The 27,803-nt window shown below is 41.6% G+C and overlaps 2 protein-coding genes across 2 annotated transcripts; one reads left to right on the top strand and one right to left on the bottom strand.

The window, feature by feature from the left end:
- The first annotated feature begins 168 nt into the window (after positions 1-168).
- tgfb5 (transforming growth factor, beta 5) lies at positions 169-10,427 on the top strand. The gene is made up of 7 exons (XM_072395564.1): positions 169-1,460; positions 3,048-3,211; positions 3,611-3,743; positions 3,844-3,954; positions 5,438-5,606; positions 5,982-6,135; positions 10,004-10,427. Exons 1-7 carry the CDS (start codon positions 1,103-1,105, stop codon positions 10,160-10,162), a joined length of 1,248 nt encoding a protein of 415 aa, XP_072251665.1. The 5' UTR covers positions 169-1,102; the 3' UTR covers positions 10,163-10,427.
- Positions 10,428-16,897: 6,470 nt separating this feature from the next.
- Positions 16,898-27,705, bottom strand: kcnk4a (potassium channel, subfamily K, member 4a). The gene is made up of 8 exons (XM_072395563.1): positions 27,492-27,705; positions 25,218-25,406; positions 23,993-24,279; positions 21,474-21,591; positions 20,943-21,103; positions 19,543-19,729; positions 18,926-19,062; positions 16,898-18,821 (listed from the first exon to the last, which is right to left on the bottom strand). Exons 3-8 carry the CDS (start codon positions 24,179-24,181, stop codon positions 17,751-17,753), a joined length of 1,863 nt encoding a protein of 620 aa, XP_072251664.1. The 5' UTR covers positions 24,182-24,279; positions 25,218-25,406; positions 27,492-27,705; the 3' UTR covers positions 16,898-17,750.
- Between the last annotated feature and the right edge of the window lie 98 nt (positions 27,706-27,803).

The following is a 27,803-nucleotide window of genomic DNA, read 5'->3' as shown; positions in this document are numbered from 1 at the left end:
CCTCAGAGACTGTCTGTTTGGGGCTCTGTTTCTCACTAAGGATCTGCAGATTCAGTCACATCAGGCAGCAAAGTTTTCAGCAGATCTTTCAGCCCAGCACACATCAGACAGAAGCTCATTTAAAACAGGATTTTTTTGTTTGTTTGTTTTCTGTAAACTTTCTTCTTTTTGAAAATTCACCAAACAAGGAACCTCTTTCATATGGTTTTTCTGCGTCATGTGTTTTTATGTCGTCTGAGTTTTTTTTCCATGTTTTGATGTTTATATGAGGGGCAGAAACAGGCCCACCATGGTTTTTCCAACATAAATCTTTTTTTTTTTTCCCCAATGCTTTAGCTCAAGCTGCTTTCTGTTTACCTATATCGGGGAATGGGAGGACCTTATTCGGCTTTTTAAAAAACTAACTTTGTTTTCTGGAAGCGGATATGGGCCAGTTTTTTGCTCAACAGATGGGTCTTTGGGAGGTAAAAGCGCTGGAGACGTCCTGCTCCAGATGAAGTGCGCCGCTCAGGTTTTTGTTTGGAGGATTTGCGACATGGGCTGAGCTCTTGTGATGACTCTGTTCTCCTGAAAGCTGCTCAGTTACGCGGAGATGGACGAAGGAAAGTGGAGACAGATGAAGCTTTAATTTCTCGGTCAGACTGTTGTTCCACATCTTCATCTTTACGCACACGCACCGGGAAACACCAGAGCTTTGAACGCACTAGACTGAAACTGAAGCAAAATTTCAAATCACTTCAATGCTTTTTTTTCGGGGGACTTTGGACGTAATTTGATTTAGGGATTATTTTTCCATTACTTTAACCATTTTTAGATTTGGTAACTTTGGTGTAGTTACAGACTAAACGACAATGCGTCGTTGTCTATCAAGTGTTAAAAGACGCAGGCGTATGTGTGAAAAAATCATAAAATTACCATAGCAGAAGTGTAAAGTTTCTTTTTCCACATGAATTAGTTGTGAACAACATAACAGATTAGAACTGGACATCAGAGGCGCTGGTTTGAACCCTTAATTTCACATTTTAAAACACTTTGCGCGCACTTTTCTTTGCGCTTGGTTTGGAGACGCAGCTTCACCAACGTGCTGACTTTGTGCCGAACCATGTGGCTACCCTGCCTCGCGCTGCTGCTGCTGCTCCGGCTCTCCGGTTTGTTGCTGGTGGAGGGGATCAACACGTGTGAGTCCATCAACCTGAAGGCGCAGAAGTTTCGGCGCATCGAAGCGGTCCGCGGACAAATTCTCAGCAAGCTCCGCATCCGCAGCCCGCCGGATGACGACGAGGACCCGCAATCCGGCTCAGTTCCCGCTGAGGTCGTTCTGCTCTACAACAGCACGCGGGAGCTGCTCAGGGATCGCGCACGGCTGGTCGAGTCCGCGTGCGAGCGCGAGAGCAGTGAGGAGGACTATTATGCCAAAGAGGTGCAGAGGATTGACATGTTGCCCCCCCGCACCGATTCAAGTAAGTGTTGTGAGACAGAGGTTCTCAAGGTGTGGCCCGGGGCCTCCAGGGGTCACTTTATAAAAAGAGTTCTCAGACAAGAATTAGCCGAAAGTACTGAATTACCCCCATTTCTTTATATTGTGCCAAAATAGTATAAGTATAAATATAGAGCTACTAAATGATCTGTAATATATAGAAACAACGGCCAAGTTTGGCACCTTTTTATGCTTTAGTGGTTCATAGGTCAGTGTTGAAAGGCTTTTGAATGACAAAAAACTTAATTCCTCTTCTAAAAACGGTCAGGTAGGCCTACTCAACTGAAAGTGAGTGAAGAAGCAGGCAGTGTCCAAAGACTAACTTAGAAAGATCTCTAGAAAGCCCTGAGAACTAATGTTCGAGACAACTTTATAAGATTACAAGAGGAGCAATCCGAGGAGGGGTTGCTGACGATTTTTGATAGCATGTTACAGTTTACAATGGTCCCCAATGGTTTGGGGTTAAAGTATAGTCACAGTGTTCTTTTTTCCCCTCAATTTAAGACTCTTTAAATATTGAAGAGTTGAAAGAATCAATAAAAAAAAAAACAAGCAATTAGCTGGTAATGTTGGCCTTTAAACAATCCTCCCTGTCAAGCTAGAATTAAGAGAAGTGACCAAAGAGTCTTAAAAGCCAACAGCTCCCCCCTGTGCTGACCACATCAGCTCTAGTAGCAATATTCAGATCTTGTATCAGCATCACTCTTTACAAGTAGGTCCTGAACTGGACTGTTTACATATCAGCTACACTGGGGCCACAGTGTTGCATAAATATCACTTTACTGTAGAGTCTGATCTTGTGACTTTTATTTTAAAGTCACCATACTTGGCATTTATTAGCAGGATGTGAATTCTTCTAACAGATTATACTGTAGTTAAACTTATTCTGGTTCCTTGAATAAGTTTTTATTCATTTACTGTATATGTCATTAGATATTATACAGACTATAAGGACTTATCTGCATTTTACTGCAAATGTTTCTGTTCATACACCAGAATGTAGTTGTTGGCATTCACAAGAGGAATGAAAACTTTCTCAAGACAGAATAACTGATGGCCACAACAGCAAGTAATTACATGTGACTCAATAGAAGAAAAAGTATCCAGAGCTGTCAGATTCAGTGCTTACAGTTCAGATTTTTTTTATTGTTTATAGTATTTACACAAATTATATATTATTGTAAAGTTTGCCCATCAGTGGGACTTTAAACTACAGGTAGTCCTAAAATGCTGCTTTACTGCTGTGGTTGACAGCAGGCAGCTCTGGATTTAGGAAACAAGATGGGATGTTGACTCACCCTTTCTTGGCAATTTAAGACTGATGGTGATGGGTACTATGCAATCGTATAACTGTCTAGGTGCATTTATGTACAGTAAAACCCATCAATCAGCCATACATTAAATGATAACACCCAATAGATTTACTGTCCTCCCCAAAGCCTGTAATTTAGTTTGAAGACACTAATCAGCAGCAATTATGTCAGAGACAATGCATCAGTCGCACAGTCTAAAGAGGACGCCATGTCATTTGACCATTACTCATCCTTTATGCTTTATTTTTTTCATTCAGATACTGTGCAACCATCAGCACCCAACCTCTATCACAGAGTCGTCCACTTTGATGTCAGTGGAGTGGACCTGACCAACAGCACCCTGGTCAAAGCTGAGTTCAGGATCTTCAGAGCTCCCAACCCGCAGGCCCGGGCCTCAGAGCAGAGAGTGGAGATCTACCAGGTAACCACCAGAATGATGAGTTGTGTAGGTTTGTATCACTTAGAGTTCAGCAGAACCACCAAATCTGATCATTTCTAGTTTTAACAAACGAGGAGGAGACATCACTTCAGTCCACATTTGTCTGGTTTTAGATTAAAAGAAGCTAACCCAGGAGTTCCCCTGCCTTTGGGCGTCAGACTAACACAACTTTTGACACTAAATCTTCACCAATTGAGCTACTTATGTTTTGTCTTCAGGGATAACTTTTGCACTTTACTGCAAAGCCAGCAGAAGGAAAGCGTGTTATGATAATTACTAAGTCTGGATTTTTTATTCATCAAATGACAAGAATACATGTGCTCAGTACATTCAAGGGAATATCAGCTCCATCACTCTTCTTCTGTGTGTGTGTTGCATTAGTTACTGAAGCCAGATGAAGACAGCACCTCCACTCAACGTTACATTGACTCCCGCACCGTTCAGCTGAGGGCCAAGGGAGCCTGGATCTCCGTGGACGTCACTGAAACCATTAAAGACTGGGTGTCAGATCCAGGTCAGCCTTAGCATCACCAAACCAGTTGCCCGTGATGATCCACACAGTTTTCTGTAGTTCACCCCCACATGTGTCCTTTCCCTTCTGCTTTCTACCCCAGAGAATAATCTCGGCCTCAAACTGGGCGTCCACTGTCCCTGCTGCACCTTTGTCCCATCCACCAACAACATCGTTCCCAACAAGAGCGAGGAGCTGGAAGCCTTGTTTGCGGGTTGGTTGCTGCTATTTTTGTTGTTCAACTAGTTTCACAGCATAGGAACATTAGAAAGATTTTAATCTTTTCTGAGGGCTGCAGTGACTCTTTGTTTAAAGTCTGGCTGGTGGTGTGTGGCTGCTCAGTGTGCAACATTAATTGTGTTGGAGCTGCATGTGAAAATTAGCAATTGAGCTAACCACAGCACATGAATAAACATGACAGCCAGAGATTTGTTGAGCTGCAGCTGTGAAGTCAGACGTTACCGTTGTAGCGACAATCCTGCAGGAAACAAACTGAGAACATAAAGAGGAGAGTCCTCCGTGAGACAAGTCTACAGAGTGATTTGTGAGGAGACTTTTATGTTAAATCTTAATCTTAACATTTGGAAAAAACTGTTTCTCATTAAAGGGAGGTGGAATTCTTTACTGGTGAGAATCAGATAGTGTGACACACTGAAAGAGTTAAGTTCAGATTTGCCGTCTCTAAGTTGAGTCAGGAATGATGATTGCTCAGTTGGACATTAGTGTAGTTTTTGTGTTGTTGATGTTTGGGTTGTTGGTTTTAATGATACACTGGAAATGCATTTTAATCAACGCTTTTCAGATTCTTAGACTTTTTAAACCTGAGATCTTGGCTTTGACCTAGAACAGCAGATGAAAATGAGCTTTTAACTGTATCTGGTACAATTTGTGCATTGTCCCTTTAAATAAACATTAAACATGAATCGCTTGCACACTATCGTACAGAAATAAAGAAGTAACTGTTCTTCCACACACCGAGATACTGTTAAATACCAGACTGTGTTGCCTCATGTAGGCCCTCAAATTATGGCGCTCTTAGGATTTACACTCAGCTCAGCCAAGTCCGGATTTTTTTCACTCTGGGAAAAAAAAAGCAATTTGTGATACTGATGTAAGACAAGCATGGGCTTGTGTGGAGGGTTTGTGCTGCTGTGGCTCAGAAAGAGACAGAAAAATCACAAAGTCAGACAAACTGTCAGGCCAACATTACTGGTTTTGAGAACATCTGCATCACATTTGGTTTCTCTACTTTAACTGTTCAGCTAAATTCAAAAGTTGTAAAATAAATGAGTACTGCTGCCTCCTCGGAAAAAAAAAGTCTTCTGAGAATAAAAAGCACTCTAGAAGCAGAGCCATCCACAAACATAGTTGGTATTTATAACTCTATGTGAACAACAACATTTTTCTGCTGTCTTAACTTTTTTTTGATTTTTAAATTTTTCAAGGGTCTTAACTCAAGAGTCGTCAACCTTTTTTGGCTCTTGGACCTTCAAAATGAACCAATATGTACTCAAATATCATGGTCACAGTTTGCGCAAGTGTTCAACCGTTTAGTTTCTTTCACAGTCATTTTATTTGAATGGCATTTATGAGCCCAAAGAGGATAAACTATCAGATATTTTCCAATAAAGAGAGAAAATCTTTTTGTTTTTTGAGGGGTTGAGAATCTCAAATGACTGTCACTCTGCTCTCTGTAGGTGTGGATGATGAGCGGCTTCGACAGATGAGAAAGCCCGGCCAGGCAGATTTCAGCACCAAGACACCGCACCTCATCCTCACCCTGCTGCCCAGTGACAGAGTGGACAACCCGGCCAAGAGGAGCCGCAAGAAGAGGGCTGCCGCTACAGACACCACAACCTGCTCCCGGTAAGCCGCCACCCAGCCACTCGTGTGCGGTTTTGCTTGACTGACAGCCCTGACACTCCTCAAGGATTTGTAGTTTTGTAATTTCTTTTTTTTTTTCATTTGACCCACTTTTCAAACTATTGTGTGGCAAAACTAACAGTGCTGACCCTGTGTTTAGACTGCAGGCAAACAGGCATGCGGAGTTTTATTTAAAACACTTGCGCTGCTGGGGAAAACTCTGGCTGACTTGCATAGTCATTACCTTGTGATGGCTGGTTCTTCAGTGGTGACCTGTTGTAATTTTCCCATGACCCAGCTTGGGTTTGCTGCCTCAGACCTCGCAGAGCAGGACGGGAGCTGAAATGTATTTTGTGTGTGTGTACTTGTGTGTTTCAGTGGCTCCGATCAGGGCTGCTGCCTGCGCTCGCTCTACATTGACTTCAGGCGTGACCTCAACTGGAAGTGGATCCACGAGCCAAAAGGTTACAACGCCAACTTCTGTGCCGGCAACTGTCCTTACCTCTGGAGTGCCAACAACCACTACAACATGGTAAGTCACATAGGTCATCTATTTCTGTCCGATGACGTTATGACCAGAGCTGGCTGCTCAAGGTGTGCATCCAATTCTGATTTTTTTTATTTTTTTTTTAAAGAATGGCTTCTTTTGTTTAACCAACAAATATCATCAAGGAAATTTGGCTTTTTGTTAAAAAAAAAGGGGGGGGGGTCATGTTTGTTAGATTAAGATATTTAATAAAGATTTATATAGTTATTCATTTCGTCTTCTGTTAACGAACATTTAGGACATCAAAGCAGAGAACATCCCTGAGAGGAGGAAGGAGGGTAGTTGGATGTTGCAGTAACAAGCACAACTTTTCCACTTCTGAGTTACCTCCAGTTAACAACACTTCGCTAAAACAGCTCTGCTATTTCCTTGGTGTATTTAAACAGTAACATTACTTGGTCAGAGTTAGAGAAAGGTCACATTTTGGGCTATAATACAACACAAAAGACAATTCTGTTTACAACAGGATGGTCACCTTCACAAACTCCGTTTTGCTGGTTGCCTTGGTTACATGCAAACACAACATGTAATGGCAAAACTGTCTCTTCCTGGTATGGTTCTGCCAAGTAGATGAGGGTTAAAAATCTAAATTATGTGCTTAGAATAAAAAAAACAAAAAAAACAAACATGGTCAGGACTAAAACGCGTTCTTTTTACAATGTCACCACAACCATAAATATCATATATACCATTTTTTCACTTCACTTGCAGTTGCTCTCATGACCACTAGAGGTCGCTTATTTTACAAATGTAATTAGAAGTCGTTCCGCCTGCATGAACAAACGCCACATGGGGGCGTATTTTGGAGGGATTTACAGTCCTGTTTTTAGAAAAATTGGGATGCTTTATAAAATGTTAATAAAGAGTGCAAAAATGTGTCAATTATTTCAACCCCAAATTGAACAAGCAAAGATAATATCAGCTGTTGAAACTGAGAAATGAAATTGTTTTGTTTTTTTTTCATTTTAAAGAAAATTCAACATATGCTCACTTTGAGTTTGATGCCAGCAACATGTTTCAGAACAGGTGAGACAGGGTTAACAAATACTTTTAATAATAATGATTTATGGTGCTAAAATCAAACTGGTGGAACATCTCACAACTAAACAGGTCAATAACAGATCTGAGTCTAAAAGAACATCTTCAGATGCAGAGATGGGGAGGGAGTCATCACTCTGTGATAGCCTGCCTGGACAAGGAGTTCAACAGTTTAAGAATACTTTTTCTCAGACATGTTTATCTGGGCCAGCCTTGCTTATTTCAGCAAGACATTGCCAAACCACATTCTGCACATTTTACAACAGCATGTTTCAGTAGGAAGAGTCCAGGTGCCAAACTGACCTGCCTGTAGTTCCAAACCTTTCAGCCACTGAAAACTTTTGGCTCTTTATGAAACAAAAGATATGGCAGCTCCCAAACGGTTAAGCACCTGAAATCCAGATCCAGAGTTATTAAAAGAAGAGTTGATGCAACACAGACGAGAACATGCAACTCTCCTTACTGTCTTGATTCCTACATCAGGTGTGTTGTACTGTTTTCTGTTTAATGTTTTGTTTAAATGATTTGAAAATCATTGCATTCTTTCACATCTGTTCACATTTTACGCAGCGAGCCAACTATATTGGAGACGTGGTTGTCAAGTGCCTTCTACAGTTAGGCCCAAGCGAAGACAAATTAGTTATTTTTTCCAAATTAATTTTTCATCCATTCTGGAGATTCATGACCTTTATGTGCTGAATAATTTCAATGGAAACAGTGACAGACTTCTCGGTGCGGAGACGCAGCCAAATTATATAAACAGAAACATCTGTGATTGTCAGAAAAATCTGAATAGCTTCTCAGACTTTCTGGTGAAAGACTCTGGTTTGACTCTGGAGCGACTCCAGTCAGCTCCCAGCCTGACTTTAATACGCCGACGGTTTGAAAAGCGGGTTATGTTTTCCCTTAAATGAGTTTGAAGTGCATTGTTTGTGGTGACTAAACACCACGGTTAGCTGAGATTGGTCAACCCCAGTGTCATAAAAGGGCTGCCACCTCACAGAAGCCTGTTAAATAACAGGTTTATGCAACACAGTGTGTTTGTCTCATTCAGCTGAAGGCCTGGCTCGTAGCCCTCAAAACTATTACAAAACCTTCTGGTTTCGATTTTTCATTCCTCGTGAACTTCACTCTTATGTCGACTTGTTGGATGTTCACATTTATTTGACACTGAAGTTTGCAGCAGTGACTTGTTTAGTTTATTTAGTTTAACAGAGTTTGACAGCTTCTGGTGTATACACTGAAGTAGGGCTGTCCTGATAGCCGATTTTCATCACACGATTATTGTGGCCAAAAGCATTCGTGTTAACAATGTTGGGAAAAAATATGCTGCCGTCAGACGAATTGGTCTTATTTTTTTTTTGTTGTTGGTTTGATTACACTCAAAATACAAGAAAAGGAACTTTTAAAACCTGTACAAAAGACAATTTGAATTTGATACCGTTTTTATTTACTGGCTTAGATCAAAATCACAGTATAATCATTTGTAGATTACCAATACAATATTGATTTGAAACTGTCACTTTTATCGTCATTACGGATATATTCTGACACCCCTGTGAACATGTGGGAAGGTTTTAGGATTTAGTACCACTGGTTGAAGTTTATTTGACAGTCTTTGATTTACTAAAATCTTTATTTAAAAGCCCCAGTAAACTAATTATTTATGTCTCTATAGTTAATAAAAGCCATTCTTAAGTCGTTTTCTGTCTCATTGGGACAGCGTTGTTGAGCTCGGATCAGATTTTATCAAAGATGTTCACTGACATTTTAAGAATTAGTGAAACAACAGAACAAGAAAATAGATCAAATCTACGCACAATTATTTACAATGACAACGAAAAAACTGATGGTTTGATCCTTTATCGAGAATAAAAGACTATAAATATGCTATTTAGCCCCTTCACTTAGACAACTCTAACAACGCTCTGGTGCATACTTCTTCCTTTAAGTTCTCCTTGCGATGATGAACTACTTGAGTTGGGTCCAGCTGCGGCAAATACTTTCACTGGACATTATCTATAAGTATAGCTGAGGAAAAGTTTTATATTTCAGCGAGTCAGTGTGCTGAAGTGCACTGCCAAGAGAGCGCTGGAATGGCTTCAGGACAACTGTGTGAGACGTAATGTGACCCAGCCAGAGTCTGGACCCGAACCCACTAAAGTGTCTCAGGAGTGACCTTAAGCTGGCTGTGTTGCGACGCTCCCCATCCAACCTGACTGACTGTGAACGTTCCCTCCAAGAAAACTTCCAGAAGAAAAATATTCCAACCTTGTAGGATCTTTCCTTATAAGATTGACTCCCGCATTGCTGCCAAAGGGGCTTTAACCAAGTATTAAATGAAGGGTTTGAAGACTTGAATGAGATATTTCACTTTTTTACTTTCAGTTATTAACAAAACAATCCAAAATCCTGTCCTTACTTTGTCAGAGAGGAGAACTCTCTGTAGATGGGAAAGATAAACCATATCAAAATGTGGAAAACTTAATTAGTCTAAAGATTTTCCATTAGCACTGACTCTTGTACCGCTCCCGGCTTTAGTTGCGTTTTTACTGTACAGATGTGAGAATGGCATCGATCTTCTTATATAACTCTGAATAGGCTCATTTCCCCACAATGTCAAACCATTATTTAGTTGCCTGGCAATGCAAGAAAAACAACCACACAACTCTCTTGTGTAACAACCAAAAGAGCTCAGACTTGGCCAAGAACCATGTTCACACATGACCTCATCACTCATGGTAAGGTAACTGGTTAAGAAAACACATTTTCAGGGTCTTTAATACAACAATCTTCATCTCTGTTCCCTGGCCAGATCCTGCCCCTGTACAACAAGCTGAACCCTGAGGCCTCAGCCTCACCCTGCTGTGTTCCTCAAGAGCTGGAGCCCCTCACCATCATGTATTTTGTAGGGCGCACACCACGTGTTGAGCAGCTCTCCAATATGGTTGTCAAATCCTGTAAGTGTCGCTGAAGGAGGTCCAGAGGAGGAGAACAATACAAACACTACAAACTGGTCCACTCAATTGGATCCTGTGTTCAATAAGCTTCACCCTTTGAGATGTTTTTTATGCTATCTGAATCAGAATAAGAGGATTTTGCTCCCATTCTTTACAGTCATGAAAGCCTATTTCATCATTTTTCTTTAATTCTCTGGAACTTTTCATATGATGATATAGGGCTCTGTAAATATGACCACACTGCTCCATTAAACCTGTGCTTGGATATTAAAATCTAAAGAGGGTGTTGTGTGATTTGGCTACATTTGGTCTGACTGCAGCAGAAAAAGGATTCTTTTTATCAAGTCTCTGTCGTTTTCCTGCGGCCGTGGGCAGTGGACTGAGCCAGACGTGACTCCTGTTTGCTTTAAGGTTGAAAGTGTTGATTGGAAGGAGGCGGTGTGGAAAGGTTTGCAGACTCAGATGCGAAGGCAGAGGAGGCGAGGAACAGATAGAAAGGAGAAGCAGAAGCTGTGTCCAGGCATGGGCCGTGCCAGTTCTCTGTGGTCCCGGGCTGAAATCTGTCCGGCGTAAACAGGATGTGAAAGGTTTCCAGACACCGACCCGACCACTCACGGAACGCCAGATTTAAACGCTCTCCTCATCTCCTCTGTCTCTCCCTCTGTTGCTCGAGGTTCTGGGATTTGTGGTGGGAGGGGAGAGGGAGAAAAGAGAGGCTTTGAAAATGAGACGTGGGATGATAGGGCTGTATTTGGAACAGCTACACGTTTGGAAGGTGGTATTTTGCAGCCTGGGCAAATTTGTAACTATTTGGGTCTGGCTCAAACATTCCATAATCACACTCTCATGCTGTTTTTCTGAATATGCATTCATTATCTTATTGTAAAAAGCTGTTGACTCATTGCTCATCCTATACTGTGATTATGTTTTGTCATACCTATGTTTACCATCAGCTTCACTGATTCTCTCAGAGTCTCTCTACACCCAACTATCCACACTGACCACTTTTGATAGAATGTCTAAACGCTGGAAATAAAAAACATCCCCGGGGCTCATTTTAAATATAGGCTCTCTGGTATGCCAGTGGTTTGTGTGTGAGAGGGAGACAGAGAGCGACTGGGTGTGCTATGTGTGTGTGCGTGTGTGTGTCTGCGTGTGGCTGGTGAGGTCATGCACGATAGCACAGAAATGATTCCTTAACTTTCATTGTAAGTTTTGTTGTGATTGTGTATGAAAAACATCTGCAGCAGATGTTCTTTCTGCACCCCAACCAGAAGTGAGATATTTTTAAAAAGTATATGTTTCTTGTGTGTGTGATTGTGTGTGTGTGTTTGAAAAGCTGGTTAACAATAAAAATTTTAGTTGAACAGGAAGCAGTCCAGGACCGACAAATACATGAATGCCACAACAACAACAACCAGTTATAGATGTATTAAGCGAGCCAGTGGTTTTCATGAATTACTGGAGTTGTACCGTGGCCACAGGATGTATTGGTTTTGAATTGGCTGGCTGTTGTGTAACTTGATACCTCAAACATTATTCTGGTTAACACTTTATGCAACAGTTGTTCTAAATGAGCTTCCATGGTATATTAAAGAACTGATGTATACTCTGGTGACTTCTGTCCACATTGCTCAAGCTATTAGATATCTGAATCTATTTGAATTGAGTTAATTGAATATGTTTTTAAAACACCAAAATGAGTCTAAACCATCACCCTGGTGAGAATGTTTCTGCCGGTATTTCTTAGAAAATGTGTTCAATTATTAATTTTTTTATCATATGTTTGTTCGCTACACATTTGTATGAGAATCTGTTTGTATTTTGATAACGTAAAAATCCCCTTTAAGGTTTCATCATTATGGAATGTAAACAGCTTTTACATGGTTAAATCGTACTCAGATTCCCAACAATATTACCAACGTTGAACAGGACATGATTTTTGTATCCTCACTGCGAGCTACAGTACTATGTTGACCTGCAGTGGAGCTATATCTCCATTGTAAAAGTAGCAGACACTACATTGAGTTGTTTTGCACTCAGTATATTACATTAAATATATTACTATGATAGTTTGCACTATCATAGTTTAGAGGTCAAGAATTAACCAACAAATCTTGGGATAATTCATAAAAAACACAACCTCCTACCAAAACTCCTTAGTGAAATAAAAAAACTGGAAAAATAACATGACATATATATATATATATAAAAAAAAGATAATATAATGTACATGTTCCATCGGGATGAATTGTAAAAGTTTTCGTGATTCACCAACCAATTTCTCTGCTTGAAAGTAGCATAATTACCATCAGCTGCACCTGCATATTGCTAATTAGTAAGCGTTAGCATGCCATCCTTTAGCTTAACAAGCAAATGTTAGCCAGATAGCAACATTCCTTAACAGTGGTAAATCAAAATTTGCATTGGGAGAAAGAAATTGTTTTTAGAAAGCAAATGTTAGCATGTTCCCAGCTCCATAACAGACAATGGGAGTCTGAAAAACTCCTCCTTGTTGTATTTGCTTAAAATGACATCAGCTGTTGTGGAAACTAGTCAAAGAAGTTTTTTGTACCCTGAGGATAGTTTAGCGTCAAGGTTTGTCAGAGGAAAAGAAATGGATGTAATCTATGAAATGTTTTAACTGTAGACACAGACAATTTCCAGTCAGTAACTTGGGTCAAATTTTCATCAACACGCAACAAGCGGGCTAATGTCCTTCAGGATATCAAAATGGAGAACATTGGACATCATGAACATCCAACTATAGGAAGGGAGAACCCTGACAACATATTATGGATTTGTGAGCAAAGGGCCCTAAAGACTGCGAACCAGTACCAAGTGAACAAAAGGCCCTGGAAAATCTGGAAAATTTCTTATAGAAATATAAGAATCCTGGAATTGAGTACTCTTGGAATACAGAACTGTGGCAACATAAGTTCTTGGCTAACACAGGACCCTGGGAACTGAGCATCATGTCAGAGACTAAAGGAACACCCTGAGAACATTCTGCCCTGGAAATATATAAGACTCTTTGAACTGATTTGTGGAACATGTGTCTTTGGCAAAATAAAACCTTTCAAACTTCACATTTCCTAATATCTGATATGTTCTCAATAAGTCCATGAGGGCTTGGGGCTATCCCACTAGAATCCCTCAATTTGGCTTTTTGAAGCTATAATGCACTTTTTGTGAAACCCACAGACTTTTCTGAGAGACTGGCACACGTTATGAAATGATGATACGTAAATGCTGTTGCCCTGCCCCCACAAAATGTGCATAAAGTAAACAAGGATGTTGCAGGGGGAAAAAAAACTGCCAGGAATTTTCAGGTTCTTGGCTGCTGACTGTGGTGGTTATTTATCACAAGTTTGTCTGGTATTTTCAGTCACATGTCCTGACAGGATTGACACATTCTTGGCTTTCCTTAGGTTTGGTAGTTTATTGCTAAAATGGACAAATGCTGTAATGTCATAAATAGTGACTGACTGAGAAACACAAAATAGAGTCCTACAGCAGTGACATGCTGTAGGTGTGGTTCTTGTTCTTTTTAAAGGTTTCAAGCAACATGTGCTGTCACGTTAGTGTATCCCAATGTTTTATTTTAGAAACCTGTAACATCAGTTACGTCTATAAGGGTTAATTGATTATTAAGCTGGAGATTTGGATAGCGCCATAAGACCCAGGGCAGTACGCTGCTTTCAAAACAGGTTGTGCATACTGTGATCGTGAGAAGAATCAGTTCAAATGCCCAACCTTTCACCACATCATAAGTGGACATTTTCTGAAAGAGTTTGCCGTTACAGTGGGACGAACGCTCTGCTGTGATTGGTGTTTAGCTCCAGACAATCCGATGGAATCGGCTCGTTCGGGTGGTTTAGCTCAGGCAACAGAGCTGATTCCTAATTAGCTCCATTTGACTTACCACTTGAATGTCATGTGTTTAAATGTAGCTCACAAGTTCCTTGTTATTTTAGTGAATAGACACCCGATGATCTGAAGCTGAATTCAATAACACATCTGTTTATACTAAAAAGAGTCAGGTTCGTATCCAAGCGTTCTGATGTCAAAATAGCTTAAAGAGATACAAACTGTTCTGCAGCCATCGCAATAAACTTGTTTTTGTAAGCCACAGTGTGCATGTGTGTGAATGTGTTGGGGTGTCAGCTCCTCAGCTGTGGTGAGGCTCCCCCCGCCCCTGAGTAAACTAGCCCCAGCAGCATCTGTAAGTCTTTTCCACTTAACTACCCCTTGCTATGTCCAACCTGTACTTATCCCACGGTGGAGCTACTTGCTGCCTCGTCTCACACTGAGTTCCACTGTCTTTGGGAAGGACATCTGCTCTGGATGTTGACCCCCACTCTCTGTCTCTCACACATACTTCTTTCTTCATCAGACACGTCTTTGCCTTTGGCCTCGAGTGTGTGCATAGACCCATGGGGCCATCGAGAGCAAACCCATGCATACATATATCTAACATATTTAGACTCCATACTGCAAAATGTGCCTTGACACGTTCACCCACCCTTCATACAGACTATGTAATGTAAATGTAAAAGACCCTTTGATAGAAGCTGTAAAACATACGTAGGAGGGGGTGGGGGGGGGGGGGGGGGGGGGTGGGGTGGTTTGAGCTCACATTCACTGTTTGGATGAGACTTCAGAATTCATTCCCATTTGTTTGTGGCAGTTAAACTAAAATATAGCTCTTAGGGAAACAGGACACCATAAACACAAAATAAAGTTATACAAGCAGCAGAGAAGCAACGAGACACAGGAGTAAAGTCAAGTTACCAATCCATGACCTCAGCATCCTTGAAGCCATACTTCTCAAGCAGTCGCTCTTTGAGACTTAAAGTGTAGCTGAAGCCCCGTCGGGACAAAACAGGCTGGGAGGCCAAACTCACAGCTGTTCCCTCTTTACACAGACGAGGGCGTCATTTCTTTGATCGTGTTCCCCAAACGCATGACAGGCTGATTCAATTTGATTTGTACTTACTGTTCATCTGTTTGTTGCTAAATGTGAAAATCATTATTGTAAGCCTATCAAACCACATTAAGCACTGTCAGTTAAATCATGTGTGAGGTTTAGTAACATTCAGCATTTTTTTTCCTCATGTATATCCAAATTATACAGCCCACAAACAAGAGTTTCCAGCTGAGATCTGGTTATTTTACCAGGGGAATGAATGACTTCCAGCGGCACTAAGTCACTCTTGTTCGTTGATGGTGTGACAGAAGCAGTCAGATGGATTTTTATGTGTTATAGAGACAAACTGTCCAACCCAAAACATTTTATCGATTTTTAACATCACTCGCACATCACACTTCAGTGGATATTGTAGTGGTAGTGGTGTCACTGCTCAAATATTTCTTGGCCTAACTGTAAATTTAAATGAATGGGAGTTGCGTAGATATAAAGCTCAGATTTTACATTCGTTCGTATTCACAATCTAATACTTGGATTCAAGAATATATGTGAAACAGTCACTGAGCAATGTTTGACGTAATCAAATCCATATTTAAATTTTGTAACTGAGTGACTTTAAAAGTTGAAAGCTGAAGAAAAAAAAAGCAACACACCGTTGGGTAGCTTACACTTTACAGACCTTCTCTCTGCTGTCAATAGTCCTGGAGTGAAAATTAAAATAGCATTTTAAAGTTACATATTTAGCCTAAAAGTGATAATTTCACAACTCTCCTCTTTCTCTTTTTTAATCGTATATAAAGGAGTAGCATGAAAAAAAAAAAACATCCTGTATAGGTAAGGATTCATAATGAAATTAAAATATTGCTGATGGGTCACACTCAGCACACCGCCATGAGCCATTCTCTTCTGCTTCCAGTCTTCTGTCAACAAGTAACAAAATATGTGGGAGCCTGGATCAGAGTGTGGGCTCTGTCAGTTACTTATTTTGGCCCTGGTGGAGGGCATAATGCCACAGCGATCTGGTGTAGTAGTTCCTGCTTCTAAGAATGCAGGAACTGACTGTTTATTCATCATCCACCAAGAGCTGAGTTCATTCAGGACCCTCAGGGCTCAGATCATATCACGTCTGCTGCTTAACAGTGAAAAAATTAGACTGTGTGCCAGGTTTTAACTGTATGCTGTATGTACTGTACAAAATATTACCCTCTTTGTATGTAGAGCTGCTGTTTCCTTTTTGTATTGTGAAAGTAATGTGCGCACAGCAGTGCTGCCATTAACCATTTTATAGCACACATCCTGATTTCACTGTGCAGGGACAGCGGGGTTTGTATGATTTAAAGGAGCTCCTTGAATGGTCTTTTTTCTGCGCTGCACAGTTGGATTGCATGAAACAGTTGGGTGGAAAATATGTTGCATCATTCTTTTTCCAAGCGTTCAAAGACTTGGACAATCTTGACTCTGACCAAGATGAGAAACTACCGCTCCTCAGCATTAAGAGTGGTCAGACAAAAGAAACTCAAAATAAAGCCATTCGCAAAAGAGAACTCTGACACTTCACTATAAAACAATATAAAAGCACTTAACAGACGACAATGAATGTATAAACAAGTTGCAAAAAAAACTGTAATTTATTTAGCAGAGCATTTTTAAAATAAAAAACGTCTTTTAAAAAATGATAGAGATCAGCCAGAGGAAAAGTGAGGTCGGTACATCTAATAGTTGGCCCAGAGCTGGTACACAACACAAATAACTTTAGCCTTGCTTTTTACTTCAGAAGAGTTCAAAGGTGTTTGTCTGATATCGTTCTTTTTGAACCCTTTTTAACCACTGGGGAAAAAAATGCAGGAACAGTTTCATGCACGTCTAAGTTGTGACTCAGATGATGTGTATGGCAAAATTACATGGACGACTGGCACTGGTATGACCATGTATGATGGCCCTGCCGTGTTTTGAAACTCTTGTTGTGGTTCACATTTTCCACCCAGTTCAGGGTTTTCCCCTGGGAATTTTCACTTAACTGGGTGGCCTGCCTCCCAGGTCTTGACAAGTTATATGTTGTGATCAGATTAGCTAGCTCACATGGATATCAGCAACAATACCACCTAAAAGACTGCATAACACATCCCTGCTCTCCCTTTTACGTGTGCAGGTTTTCTCTTTTGTTAGTGGCCTTTTTGAATGCGAGGTGGCTAACTGCTGTAAAAATGGCTCAGTCCCCAAAAGTGTGACACAGCCCTCTTAAGTCTGAGGTTCAGAGCTGAAAAAGTCTGCCGGGTACTGGCTGAAAACAGGATCAACCGATTAGATAAATGCATGTGATAGCAGCTGGATAATGACAAGACTCGTTGGCTCCTGAAAGCATTGAAACTTGCAATCAGCTGTTTACACCAGGTGTGGTTGAGTTTAAGCACGATTCCCACTTTGTGGGGCAGATTTAGACAAGAATCAGTTTGGTCATGCCAGCAGTAAATGGTAGCTTTATCCTTAAATACAAAAGCTAAATTTGGGAGCTGATTTTGTTAAGCGAAACATTGGTACTAGAACATCTTAGAAAACCATGATGGTGTTATGAAGGAGGCGTGGATCTTCAGTCTGTTGGAAAGGTTAAATCTGCTGTAAAACCACAGCGGTGCACGCTGTTCAGTTCTCGTGGACTTTGAGTGTGGTGGTTGTCAGAGTGCAGGGGCTGAATCTGTCTGCATCTCGGATGAGGGAGGGTCTAAGGGAGAGGAGTCTGGAGGAGGTGGTGTAGGGGGATTAGATGGTGGCTGCAGGTCACTGCTGGGCCTCCTCACCTGCAGGGGGCTCCGCCTGTGTGTGAACTGCCTCTTCATGCTTCTCCTCTTAGGTTTTCGCGGGCGCCTCCTCCTTTCTTCGTTCACTGCTAGCCGGTCGTGGTCACTCAGCGTGTCCGAGGATTCATCAATGAACGCAAGGTTCTCTCCGAAGAAATCCAGCAGCTGGCAGCCTGGTGAGGGGGCGGTGCTGCTTTGAGGGGGCGGGGCAGCTGGATGCAGTGAGGGAAGAAGAAGGGAGCTGTGAGAAAGAAGACTTGATGCGAGTTTGTGATTGTGGCCACTGTTTGCTACAGATTCACCATCCTCTGCTTGAATCAGTTTGTTTTTCTCCTGTGCTGCATTCATCTGAGCAGCTCTCACTCCCCCCTCGTCAACGATGTTGACAGTAGGGCAAGGCTGGAATTTCCGGAGCGCCGAGAACGACAAGGACAGCGAGGAGCTGTCTGACTTCGAGTCAAACGCAGACTCACTCCCAGAGAGGGATCCCTCCTGCATGGCGGCACCTGTTGAACCCAGCTCCAAGGTGGAGCAGGCCACAGGGAGGGAGAACGAGCGATGCAGCAGGTGATGAAACGACCTCTCCCGCATCTGCACACCCACAGCAGGGTCAGCTCTGCTTCTCTGCACTGTTAACCCTCCAGTTACACTCACCCGCGGCCTGAACTTTGCAACTACAGCCCTTTCTAGAGACGAATGGGCCTCCATGTGGCTCATGGAGCTGGAGAGGCCAGCCAACCGATGAGGCAGGTGTCCATTCTCAGACCCCCCTCGAGCAAAGTGTCCCAGAGTGCCCTGGGCTCCCCGGCGCATGCGGCGACGCTCACTGCGTTTCCAGCGCCGGCGCTGCAGGAGGAAAGGGTCATTGAATTCCAGAGGGTTTGGGATGCGGAAGTCCATGGACATGTTCTGTGTCCAGTCTGTGGCATGGGCCCTCAGCTCCTCCATCTAAGGGGGAGAGAGGGAAACATTGGAGGTGATGAGACACGACTCAGTGCGTCTCCTCGTCTCGGTGTTCACATTTCTGCTGTGCAACGCTGTAAATCTCTAACCTCTGCGCGGGTCCTCTTAGACAGCACCTTCAGCCAGTTGCCTATCATGGTAAGAATGGAGGCAAAGTAGGCGAGACCAAACACTATCCACAACAACACCAGAGGCTTAAAGATATCATCTCCCTCATAAGCTCCACCTGGAGGCACAGAAACCAGACTCATAAAGGGTTTCAATACATGTGATGTTCCAGAGAACAAACGGGTCATTTGTTGTTTTTCCTAAGCCTGTTGCTCTTGTTTTTCACTTTGATGTGATACAGTATTGAAAAAGAAAGAAAAGCGATGTTTACACCAACCTTCACTTGCAATCTTTCTTTGCAGGGTTTAAGGGTGTAAGCAGTTTAAGAGCTATTTACTTCATTTACTAATATGAATGAATCTTACAGCTGCAAAGAGACAAAGTTGCACTCTATTTTTAAGGGAAAATGTATACATCTAAAAAAGACAAAAATTATATTCAGTTGTTTCTCACCCTAGTAAGTAAGTAGGATTTGCTGTGTGGGTTTGACCTTCAGGCAGGAAATGAGACAGGCCTTCTATTCTTTCCAGCTGTTCTGAAGCTCAGGGTTGTGTGTGTGTGTGTGTGAATGGTTTGTAATGTGTTTGTGTGCAAGTACCTGGTACATAGTCTCCAAAGCCAACAGTGGTGAGAGTGATGACCACAAAATACAGCGACTCCAGAAAAGACCAATTCTCCACTCTCTGAAACACGACAGTTGGCACAGCGAGGAAGATCAGGCAGCCGATCAGGATGGAGAGAACAGCTGAGATCGCGCGCACAGTCGTGGGCCTGACCTTACGTTTCTACGGGAGAGGAAGACAGCAGCTGACGCAGAACAAATCATTTCTAAGAGCTAAAATTTTCTAACAGAAGTACACAGAACAAAACCAACTTGAACTAATTAAGGGTGAAAATATTAGGCTGAAGGTAGATATATTTAAATACATAAGAGAGAAGGTAACCTTAAGGCTATTTGGTTCTGACTCAGTACACTGATTTGCTTTTGCCTGAAACTGCCTTGGAGCACCAAACTGCTGATACCGCAGTTCACAACTTTGGTTCCCAGCCTAACACCACACCACTTTGCTTTATGGTGGCTTTTTCTCTTGGGCTTTCATTTCATTTCAGTTCCATGTGCATGTAACACGTAGCCCTGAACACGTCCAGGGCTCGCTCCGAGATTTGTTTTATGACAGAGGTGTTACATCCCTAAACTGTAGGGGGACACAACGAGCAGCAAAAAAATGATCCTCCAGTGTTACTTTAACGTCCCGCTCCACCATTTGGCAGAACAGTTTTCAGTGCCTATTCGGTACATTAGTAAGTATTTGTGGAAGTAAACCAACCTGAGCCATCTTTACCACCTAGTTTTCATACTATTTCCATTTTTGCTTCTTTTATTTTCACTCAGTGAGGGCATTAAAAGTCTGAGATTAATTAGTCCCTGCTGACATCTTTATCACACTGTATTTCATCGTTCTTTATAGAAATTATAGAAATCCTGTGAAAGTTTTTTTTCCTGTCTTTTCTATGAAACTTTAGGGACAAGGAATTCCATCTGTGTGACTGAAGTGAACAGCTTACATATTCAGACTGTAAATAAATAAAATGTGTCCTCTTCCTCAGCTGAAGGTCTTTAAACAACGTTCCTGTGTTGCTTCTCAAGCCTGCAGACACAGTACTCATACCGGCTGTATTACAGATTTTAAATAAATTGTCCCCTGTAGAGTGTGCAGAGTGTGTTAGTGTTTTGTTTTTTTTCCCTCTAAAATGGAGGCAGCAACTACTTTTAACCATTTTTAATGCAACAGTTCTACACTATTCCTTCCTTCAAAAGAATTAGGCATATCAGATGGATGGTTTTATTCTAATAGCACTGGCTTACATACACGAAACTCACGAAAGTTATTTGATGTGCACAACAATCCCTTGATGCCTGGGCCTCTTTTATCTGTGATTCAACCAGGTGTAAATCAAACTAAGGTTTAGTTCCTGGACAGGGCAGACCGTTCTCACCAAAAAGAGGGTCTCAATCTTGGCCACAGCTCTCCGCAGCACGGTGCCCATGTGGTCACCCACTCCAGCGAGCAGTATGCCAAACATGGGGATGCCCACCAGGGCGTAGCACACGCAGAACAGCTGTCCAACCCATGTCCGAGGAGACAGGTTTCCAAAGCCTGGTTAAGAAAAGATAAGAGTCAGATATAGCAATATGTACACACCAAACAAAGAGGTTCTTTTGATGGTATTTCTTACTAGAATAGACCAGATCATTTCTTGAAATTTGGCAATCTTAGCATCCATTTATCGTTCAGCGCAGCTCCAGTTCTGAGATTTTTTTTTTAGAATAACATGAGGACTACAATGGGTCATCAGTGCATATAGATACAAAGATTCAGGTCTTTACATACAGATTTAGACCCGACACCTGATTCTACATTAAAATGAAACATTACGAAAAATGTTAAGATAAAGATGTAAAATATTTGAACTGATTTCGTAGAACAATCTTCAAAGTTTCACCCGCATAGGAGACCTACCACCTACCTATGGTGGTGATGATGGTACCACAGAAGAAGAAGGCGGAGGCCCAGTCCCAGCGGGTGGTCAGGTTGACAGGAAGGTTGCTCACATCCAGACCTGCGTCGACTGCAGACACCACTTTCTGCAGGTGAGGGATGTAATTCAACAGTAAATCGCCCTCGAAACCAAACTTAGTTTTTATGTCAATTTTATCATCGCACTCCGATCATGGCTGCATGTGAATAATCGTAGCCAAAGACATAATAATCAAATAAAATCTGCAAGAACAAAAAGACAGTAAACAGCATGTTGTAGAAGAGCAGTGAACTAAAATGTCCATTTCCTTGGTACAATTTATCTTTTTTTTTTTAGCTCCTCGACTAATTTGAATTTCATCACGGCTGCATGTGAAAATAAAGTATTTTTTCTGTTCTATTCTATTTTTATTCTATAATAGGTGAAGCATCACCTAAGAATATACCCATGTTGCAACAGGTTGATACAATACAATAAGTGTACAAAAAATAAAATAATGGGTGTAAAAATACTCCACACCAAGAGCGCTTCAGATGCTAAATACTTTGCATTCATAGTCCAACTCCAATCAACGTATCATGAGAAAAATGGATCTCCTCTTTAAAAAACAAATCATATATTACGGTAAAATATACTTGACAGGACATTATAAGGCTGTGACTTAGTATTCAACTTTTACTTACTTTACCTAAGTTTTATAATTCTATCTTCTAACAATATGGGTCCTTTGTTCCTCAGACAATTTAGAAATATTTCTGATAACTTGGATATGAATTAACACCTGGTGGAGCTGCTTGCCTCATGGTTGCGACAATCAGGCAGTGCTTTGTTATGTGGTGCAATATTTGCTGCCACAGACAGGAAGAACTAAAGTAGCCAAAATAGTTCATATTGGAAGAACTAGAAAAAGATTAGTAAATGTTTTTAGCTACATCACAGCACTGGTTTGTAACATAGAGGAAAGCCTGTGGCCAAACAGAGCATCTGCTGCTTTCATGTGGGTGACACTCAAAGAGAAGTTGTGAAAATACTAGATACTGTGAGGCTACAGTCATGTGTCATGCTTTTCTTAGTTTTACATGAACTGAAGCGCATTTGAAAACTGCCTCCAATGAAAACAACGTTTTTAAACCTCGTTAACACGTTTTATATGCAAAAAAGCCAAGAAACAAGCAGTCAGCGCTGGGGTTGAGCTTCAACAAACTTTTCCAAACTGCAGTCAGACTTTCACATGCAACGAGCTGTCGAAGGCAGTGAATGTGTAGGGTGGGTCTAACGTTTCAGGGCCAATCGTCTGGAAACAAACTTTATCTTTAACGAGCATTAAACAACTCATTGTTATCAGTGTGCGAACATAAGCAGCACAGGAACTTTCCCAATGGACCTGGGACTTTTTGGGGGTCCCAGTTCCTGACATCCCAGCACAGGCAACAGGGATTAAACAGAACTGGGGAGATCATTTTAAAACGTCTTTCTGTCTCAAACTGTCAAACTCCACGTAACTTTTAAAATCGGTGCCACAGGAGTAGTTGTTGGCTTTAGAAAGCACAACGTTTTTACTTAGTCATCTGTGCCAGAGAGACAGACTGCAGTGCAGAGTGTGTGTGTGTGTGTGTGTGTGTGTGTGTGTGTGTGTGTGTGTTTTTCTGTGTGTGTGGGCGGGTGAGCAGGCTGGAGGATGAAGGATGAGAGGGAGCAGCAACTGTGAGAATAATGCAGCGACTCAGAAATAAATCATGACTGACATTCTGACTGTTTCACATCTCCAAACCACATAAAAACACCAAAACCGTATTACTATCCTGTAGTAAAAAGGGGGCTCATTGACAAATAGTGTGACTGAAACTAAAGTGCACTAAATCCTTTTCACTGTAGCTTGACTGCAGCTCAGACCTCAGCATTAAGTCAGCATACTGACAGTCACTGCCTACAAGATGCTTTTACACAGACTTTGCCTTTGTTAACGGCTATAAACACAGACATTTCTGTAATTCATGGTTTACTTGATCCAAAAAGAGATGAAAGTTACCCGCTGAAACTCCACACAAATTAAAATTATCCTCAGTCATACTGCCGAAGAGCAGCTCGTTGTTAATGTGAACGGTCAAGTATGCATTCATTATGCAGTCGAGACGAATGTGTTGTGTTGTGTTGAGCTCTTAAATTGTGTGTGGTCCTCCTAAAATTTTAAGTTAGAAGAAATACAGTACTAGTGGAAAATGACGAAATGAGGCAAAGGCTACATTAAACACTATAACGGAGTAAATGGATCATTTCCATGGAAAAACACTTTTCATAGACAGGGATTTGTTTTTATGGGCTTAGTCAACGGCCAAAGAAAATCGATACTATAAAAAGACTCGGTGAATACGTCTCACATCAGTGCGTGCTAACATGAATTTGTATAGAAAATTGACTCATCCAGTGCAACACTAAGAAGAAACCTTTGAAAAGAACATTGTTTGACCAGGATCAGACTGGTGTTTGCTTAGTGTGTCCGATGATACCTTCACAAGCTTGTGGAAGTCCAAGTCTGTGACACAGGAGTTATTTTTGAGGAAGGCTTTCTTGGTTTCAAGCAGGTCTTCGTGTGCTGTATTCTCCGCAGGACTCTCCAAGTTGACGAAGACAAGCGCTCCCATCACCAGGTACAACATGACCACTGTCAGCAGGGTGGCGAGGGTGGTGCATCGCATTTTCTCCCAGTCAACACCCCTGACCCTCCAGGGTTCAGGCTCCAAGCTCACAGGCCAGGGTCTGCTTTGGGTCTCAGTCAGGATACACTAGGACACAGCTGGCCATAGACAGGAAGTTCCTTTAGAGAGGTACTGCATCTGTGAGCACGGAAATGTCCAGACATGCTACTCAAGAGTTCTTGGAAGACTTGACGAATCTTACTACGTCTTTGTGTCAAACCAAAACCAGATACAGTCACGGTTGGAAAATATCATAGTAGAGGACCAAGGTAACAAATTAAATCAGTTTACATCAACTCATGCTGCACAGTTTGAGCTTTGAAAGCTGCATTGTTATTCATAAAGAGAGCCGCTCCAAATGCAATTTCAGTTTAAGAAATTAGTGATATCATCCTGTTTAATTAAATTTTATGATACGGAGCTACAGCCGAAAGAGTCAGCTTAAACATAAACTTTAAAGGTAGCCTAAAATATCCCTTTGAGGTTTTTATTATCGTTAGATCATCTTTTGCCCTCATGTCTGAAGGCAGCAGGAAGAGACGGGGAACAAAAAGGGCATTAATGGTGATGTACTATCTTTGTTTGAGAACGCGCGCGCACACACACACAGTTTTAAAGACTAGAATAACTTTCAGTAAAAGTTAATAAAAAAGCAATAAACTGCACACAAATTTCATCAAATAACTGTTCACTAGAGGATACAAAGTGCAAATCAGAGTATTTGAATGATAAAACAACCAACTGTGTCGTCATGCAGGTTATTCTGTAACTGTGTGGTTTCACAACCAAGTCTGCCATTAAAGACTTGTCAAAAGCCAACATTAAAAACATTCAATAGTATTTCAGACCACAGAAAACATGGCACCGATTCCACAGGTTGAGACGTAAAAACCTCGCATGACACCACTGACGTTAGAACTTGTTCAATTTGGAGTGCGCCAGGAGCTCATTCAAACTGGAAAAGATTCAGTGTGGTTACAAAATGTCTATGTAGTCGGAATTTATGACACCTTTACCTTAAGTCTTAGTCAAGTACCTTAACTCACTGATGACAGGAGCTCATCCCATGTTAAAACTTCACAAATGATCTGCTGGTGATGTCTCGGAGTCCTCTTTCCTCTCCACTCTGACTCTCAGATTGGTTTCTTCTTGATCGCCTGTATTCTCAGAGTTCAGATAAGGAGGATTGTGGGTCCATTCCTTCCCCATTCAAGCCATCAGAATACTTTTTTGGGCACATGAAAGCACAGATTAGGTCAATTTAAAATAAATAAATTCAGAAAGAAATGAAGAAATAAAGAGAAAAACTTCCAAACGCACAGCTCTGAGATGGCGCATTTTCCAGCTTCGCTTTAAGCAGAGTGAGTGGCATTAAATAAATGTTCACACTGCAGGGAATTTGTCATAATAAACAGGGGACAGCTGACACAAAACAGGCCACCCTGCCAGTGGCCTCACAAACGATTAGGCTCTGCCAAACCTCCAAAGACGCATCTTGACATTAATTGAAAACGTGTTTATCGCCTATCTTCATTTGGCTTCTCATGTTTTCTTTGAACCGTGTTTACCTTTGAGGCAGGCGCTCAGACAAACAGGACTAAGATTTAGGAGCTTCTCGCCCTGGGTCGATCAGCCCCCGGTCACCACCACATGGACCTTGACAGTGTTCTGAGATTTCCCAGAGTCTGAAAGACTGTTAGCATTCTGCGCTAATGGACTGCCGGCTTTGGCTTTTTGTAGAGTCAAGCTCTCTGCCCACGGCTTCTACCCTGACTGATATTATTAGTTATCATTGTCTAAACCGACGCTGGCATATTTTGATATTTTGCTAAGATATAAAGTGAGGGGGGATTTAGAGAGAAAGGAGGGATGTGTCTGACAGGCTGAGATTTAATCTCAAGTTAAACATAGGAGCAGGTGGGGTCATAAATCATTGGCTGAGCTGTTTGGAAAGAAGCACAAGGCCAGGACAAGATGTATATAGGCTATTTATAGGCTTACATTTACAACAGGTGTTTAAGACTCATTTTTCCCAAACTAAGGAGGACAAACGAGATCAAGAAAACCATCATGTTCAGCTTGTGGTCCAGATCCAAGGTTCTACAAAGACCTCAAAACCTTAAATTGTACATTTCACTGTGCTGTAGATGCTGTGTTTGACACCAAGCTAATCTAATGACACACACACATATTAATATATATATATATATATATATATATATATATATACTTAGTTCAGTGTTTAATACATGGCTGGCAGGGAAATCAAAAACCTCCAACGCACACGGAACAGATTTCCTGCACCAAAAACAATCGAGTCCAATCTGCACTTTGTAAGGACGAACAAAAAAAACTGATATTTTACTGAAAAAGTGTCATTTGGCCTTAAATCATGTTGAAGGGATCTCAAACTTATTCTTTAAAGACTTCACTTACTTTTCCTCATCTTACTTGCATCCGATCGTAACTTTTTAAAAACTCACAGCTGATAAACTGCAGTCGATGTTCATCACACTACATTCTTCATATGTGATACAACACAAATCCCAAAATAAGTCTATTTGGATTTCTGCGAATGCTAAAGCTTCAGGCCATCTAAAAAGAGCTTGATCAAGGAGAGTTAGACCTCTATCAGAAAAAAATGCATTTGGGGTTTGCAGTCACAGAAGTACATTCATGTAAATGCAGCACAAACAAAGCCATTTACAAAAGGTCCATTTGTAAACACAGAAACCCCCCGGGATGAGTGGGAGAGGAGGGAGAATGCACTAATGAATTTACAGAGTAAGCAAGAATTAGAATCATTCAGATGCAATTACATTCCAAAGTATGTGCCAGCAGGCGAATACTGACGTCAGGAGATCACACTGTGACTCTGGATGCCCAGTTTAATGCTCAGGAAAAGAATGATCCTCAAAAGTAACTAAATGTCTGATTTGTAGGAAACAGAATAAACAAAAACAAAGAAATGTTTGTCAAATGGAGATGCTGCATTCACAAGAACACGTCTATAAAGCCTATAAACGAAGCTTTGGTGCAGATCATATCTGATTTCTGCTCTTAAATGACCGGGGCTGACAGAGCTGATACGGGCAGGACTGCTGTTGGAGCAGGCTGATAATGTCTTTAAACGTGCATGAAAATCAGCCTCTGTGCTCGGTGACAATAAAAGCAAAGACATTTTCTGAGTAAAGGCCCCGCATACAAACACCAAGCAGACTGCCCAATGTGAAGCTACATTTCTTTTGTTTATCGCGATAAAATAAACATCCAACTTAACTCTGAACGGTGTTATTAAAGCATGCCTTACCTTGAGTTTGGGGAAAGTTTCTATCCAAAAGTTTGCCTCAAGGAGCATGAGCTGATCTCTCACTATTCAGCACTCAACGAACGGCTCTGTGAGTGTTGTGCAAATTCACAAGTGCATGTGTGTGTGTCTCCTTGGAAGGTGTTTTCCCCATTCTCGTGACCCTACATCACTTGGGCAGAGGAGAACAGATCATATGAGGAGGGGGAGGAAGAGGGGGGGGGGGGGGGGGGGGGGGGGGGGGGGGGAGATGAAGAAAGGGACGAGGCGGTGACGTACAAGTGAAGCGCGCTGCAGCGCTGCGAGTGTGATTAA

The sequence above is a fragment of the Leuresthes tenuis genome, unplaced genomic scaffold (genome assembly GCF_036924035.1).
Source record: "Leuresthes tenuis unplaced genomic scaffold, fLeuTen1.0.hap1 SCAF_11, whole genome shotgun sequence".
NCBI classification, from domain to species: Eukaryota; Metazoa; Chordata; class Actinopteri; order Atheriniformes; family Atherinopsidae; genus Leuresthes; species Leuresthes tenuis.
This window is presented reverse-complemented; position numbering and strand designations above follow the sequence as displayed.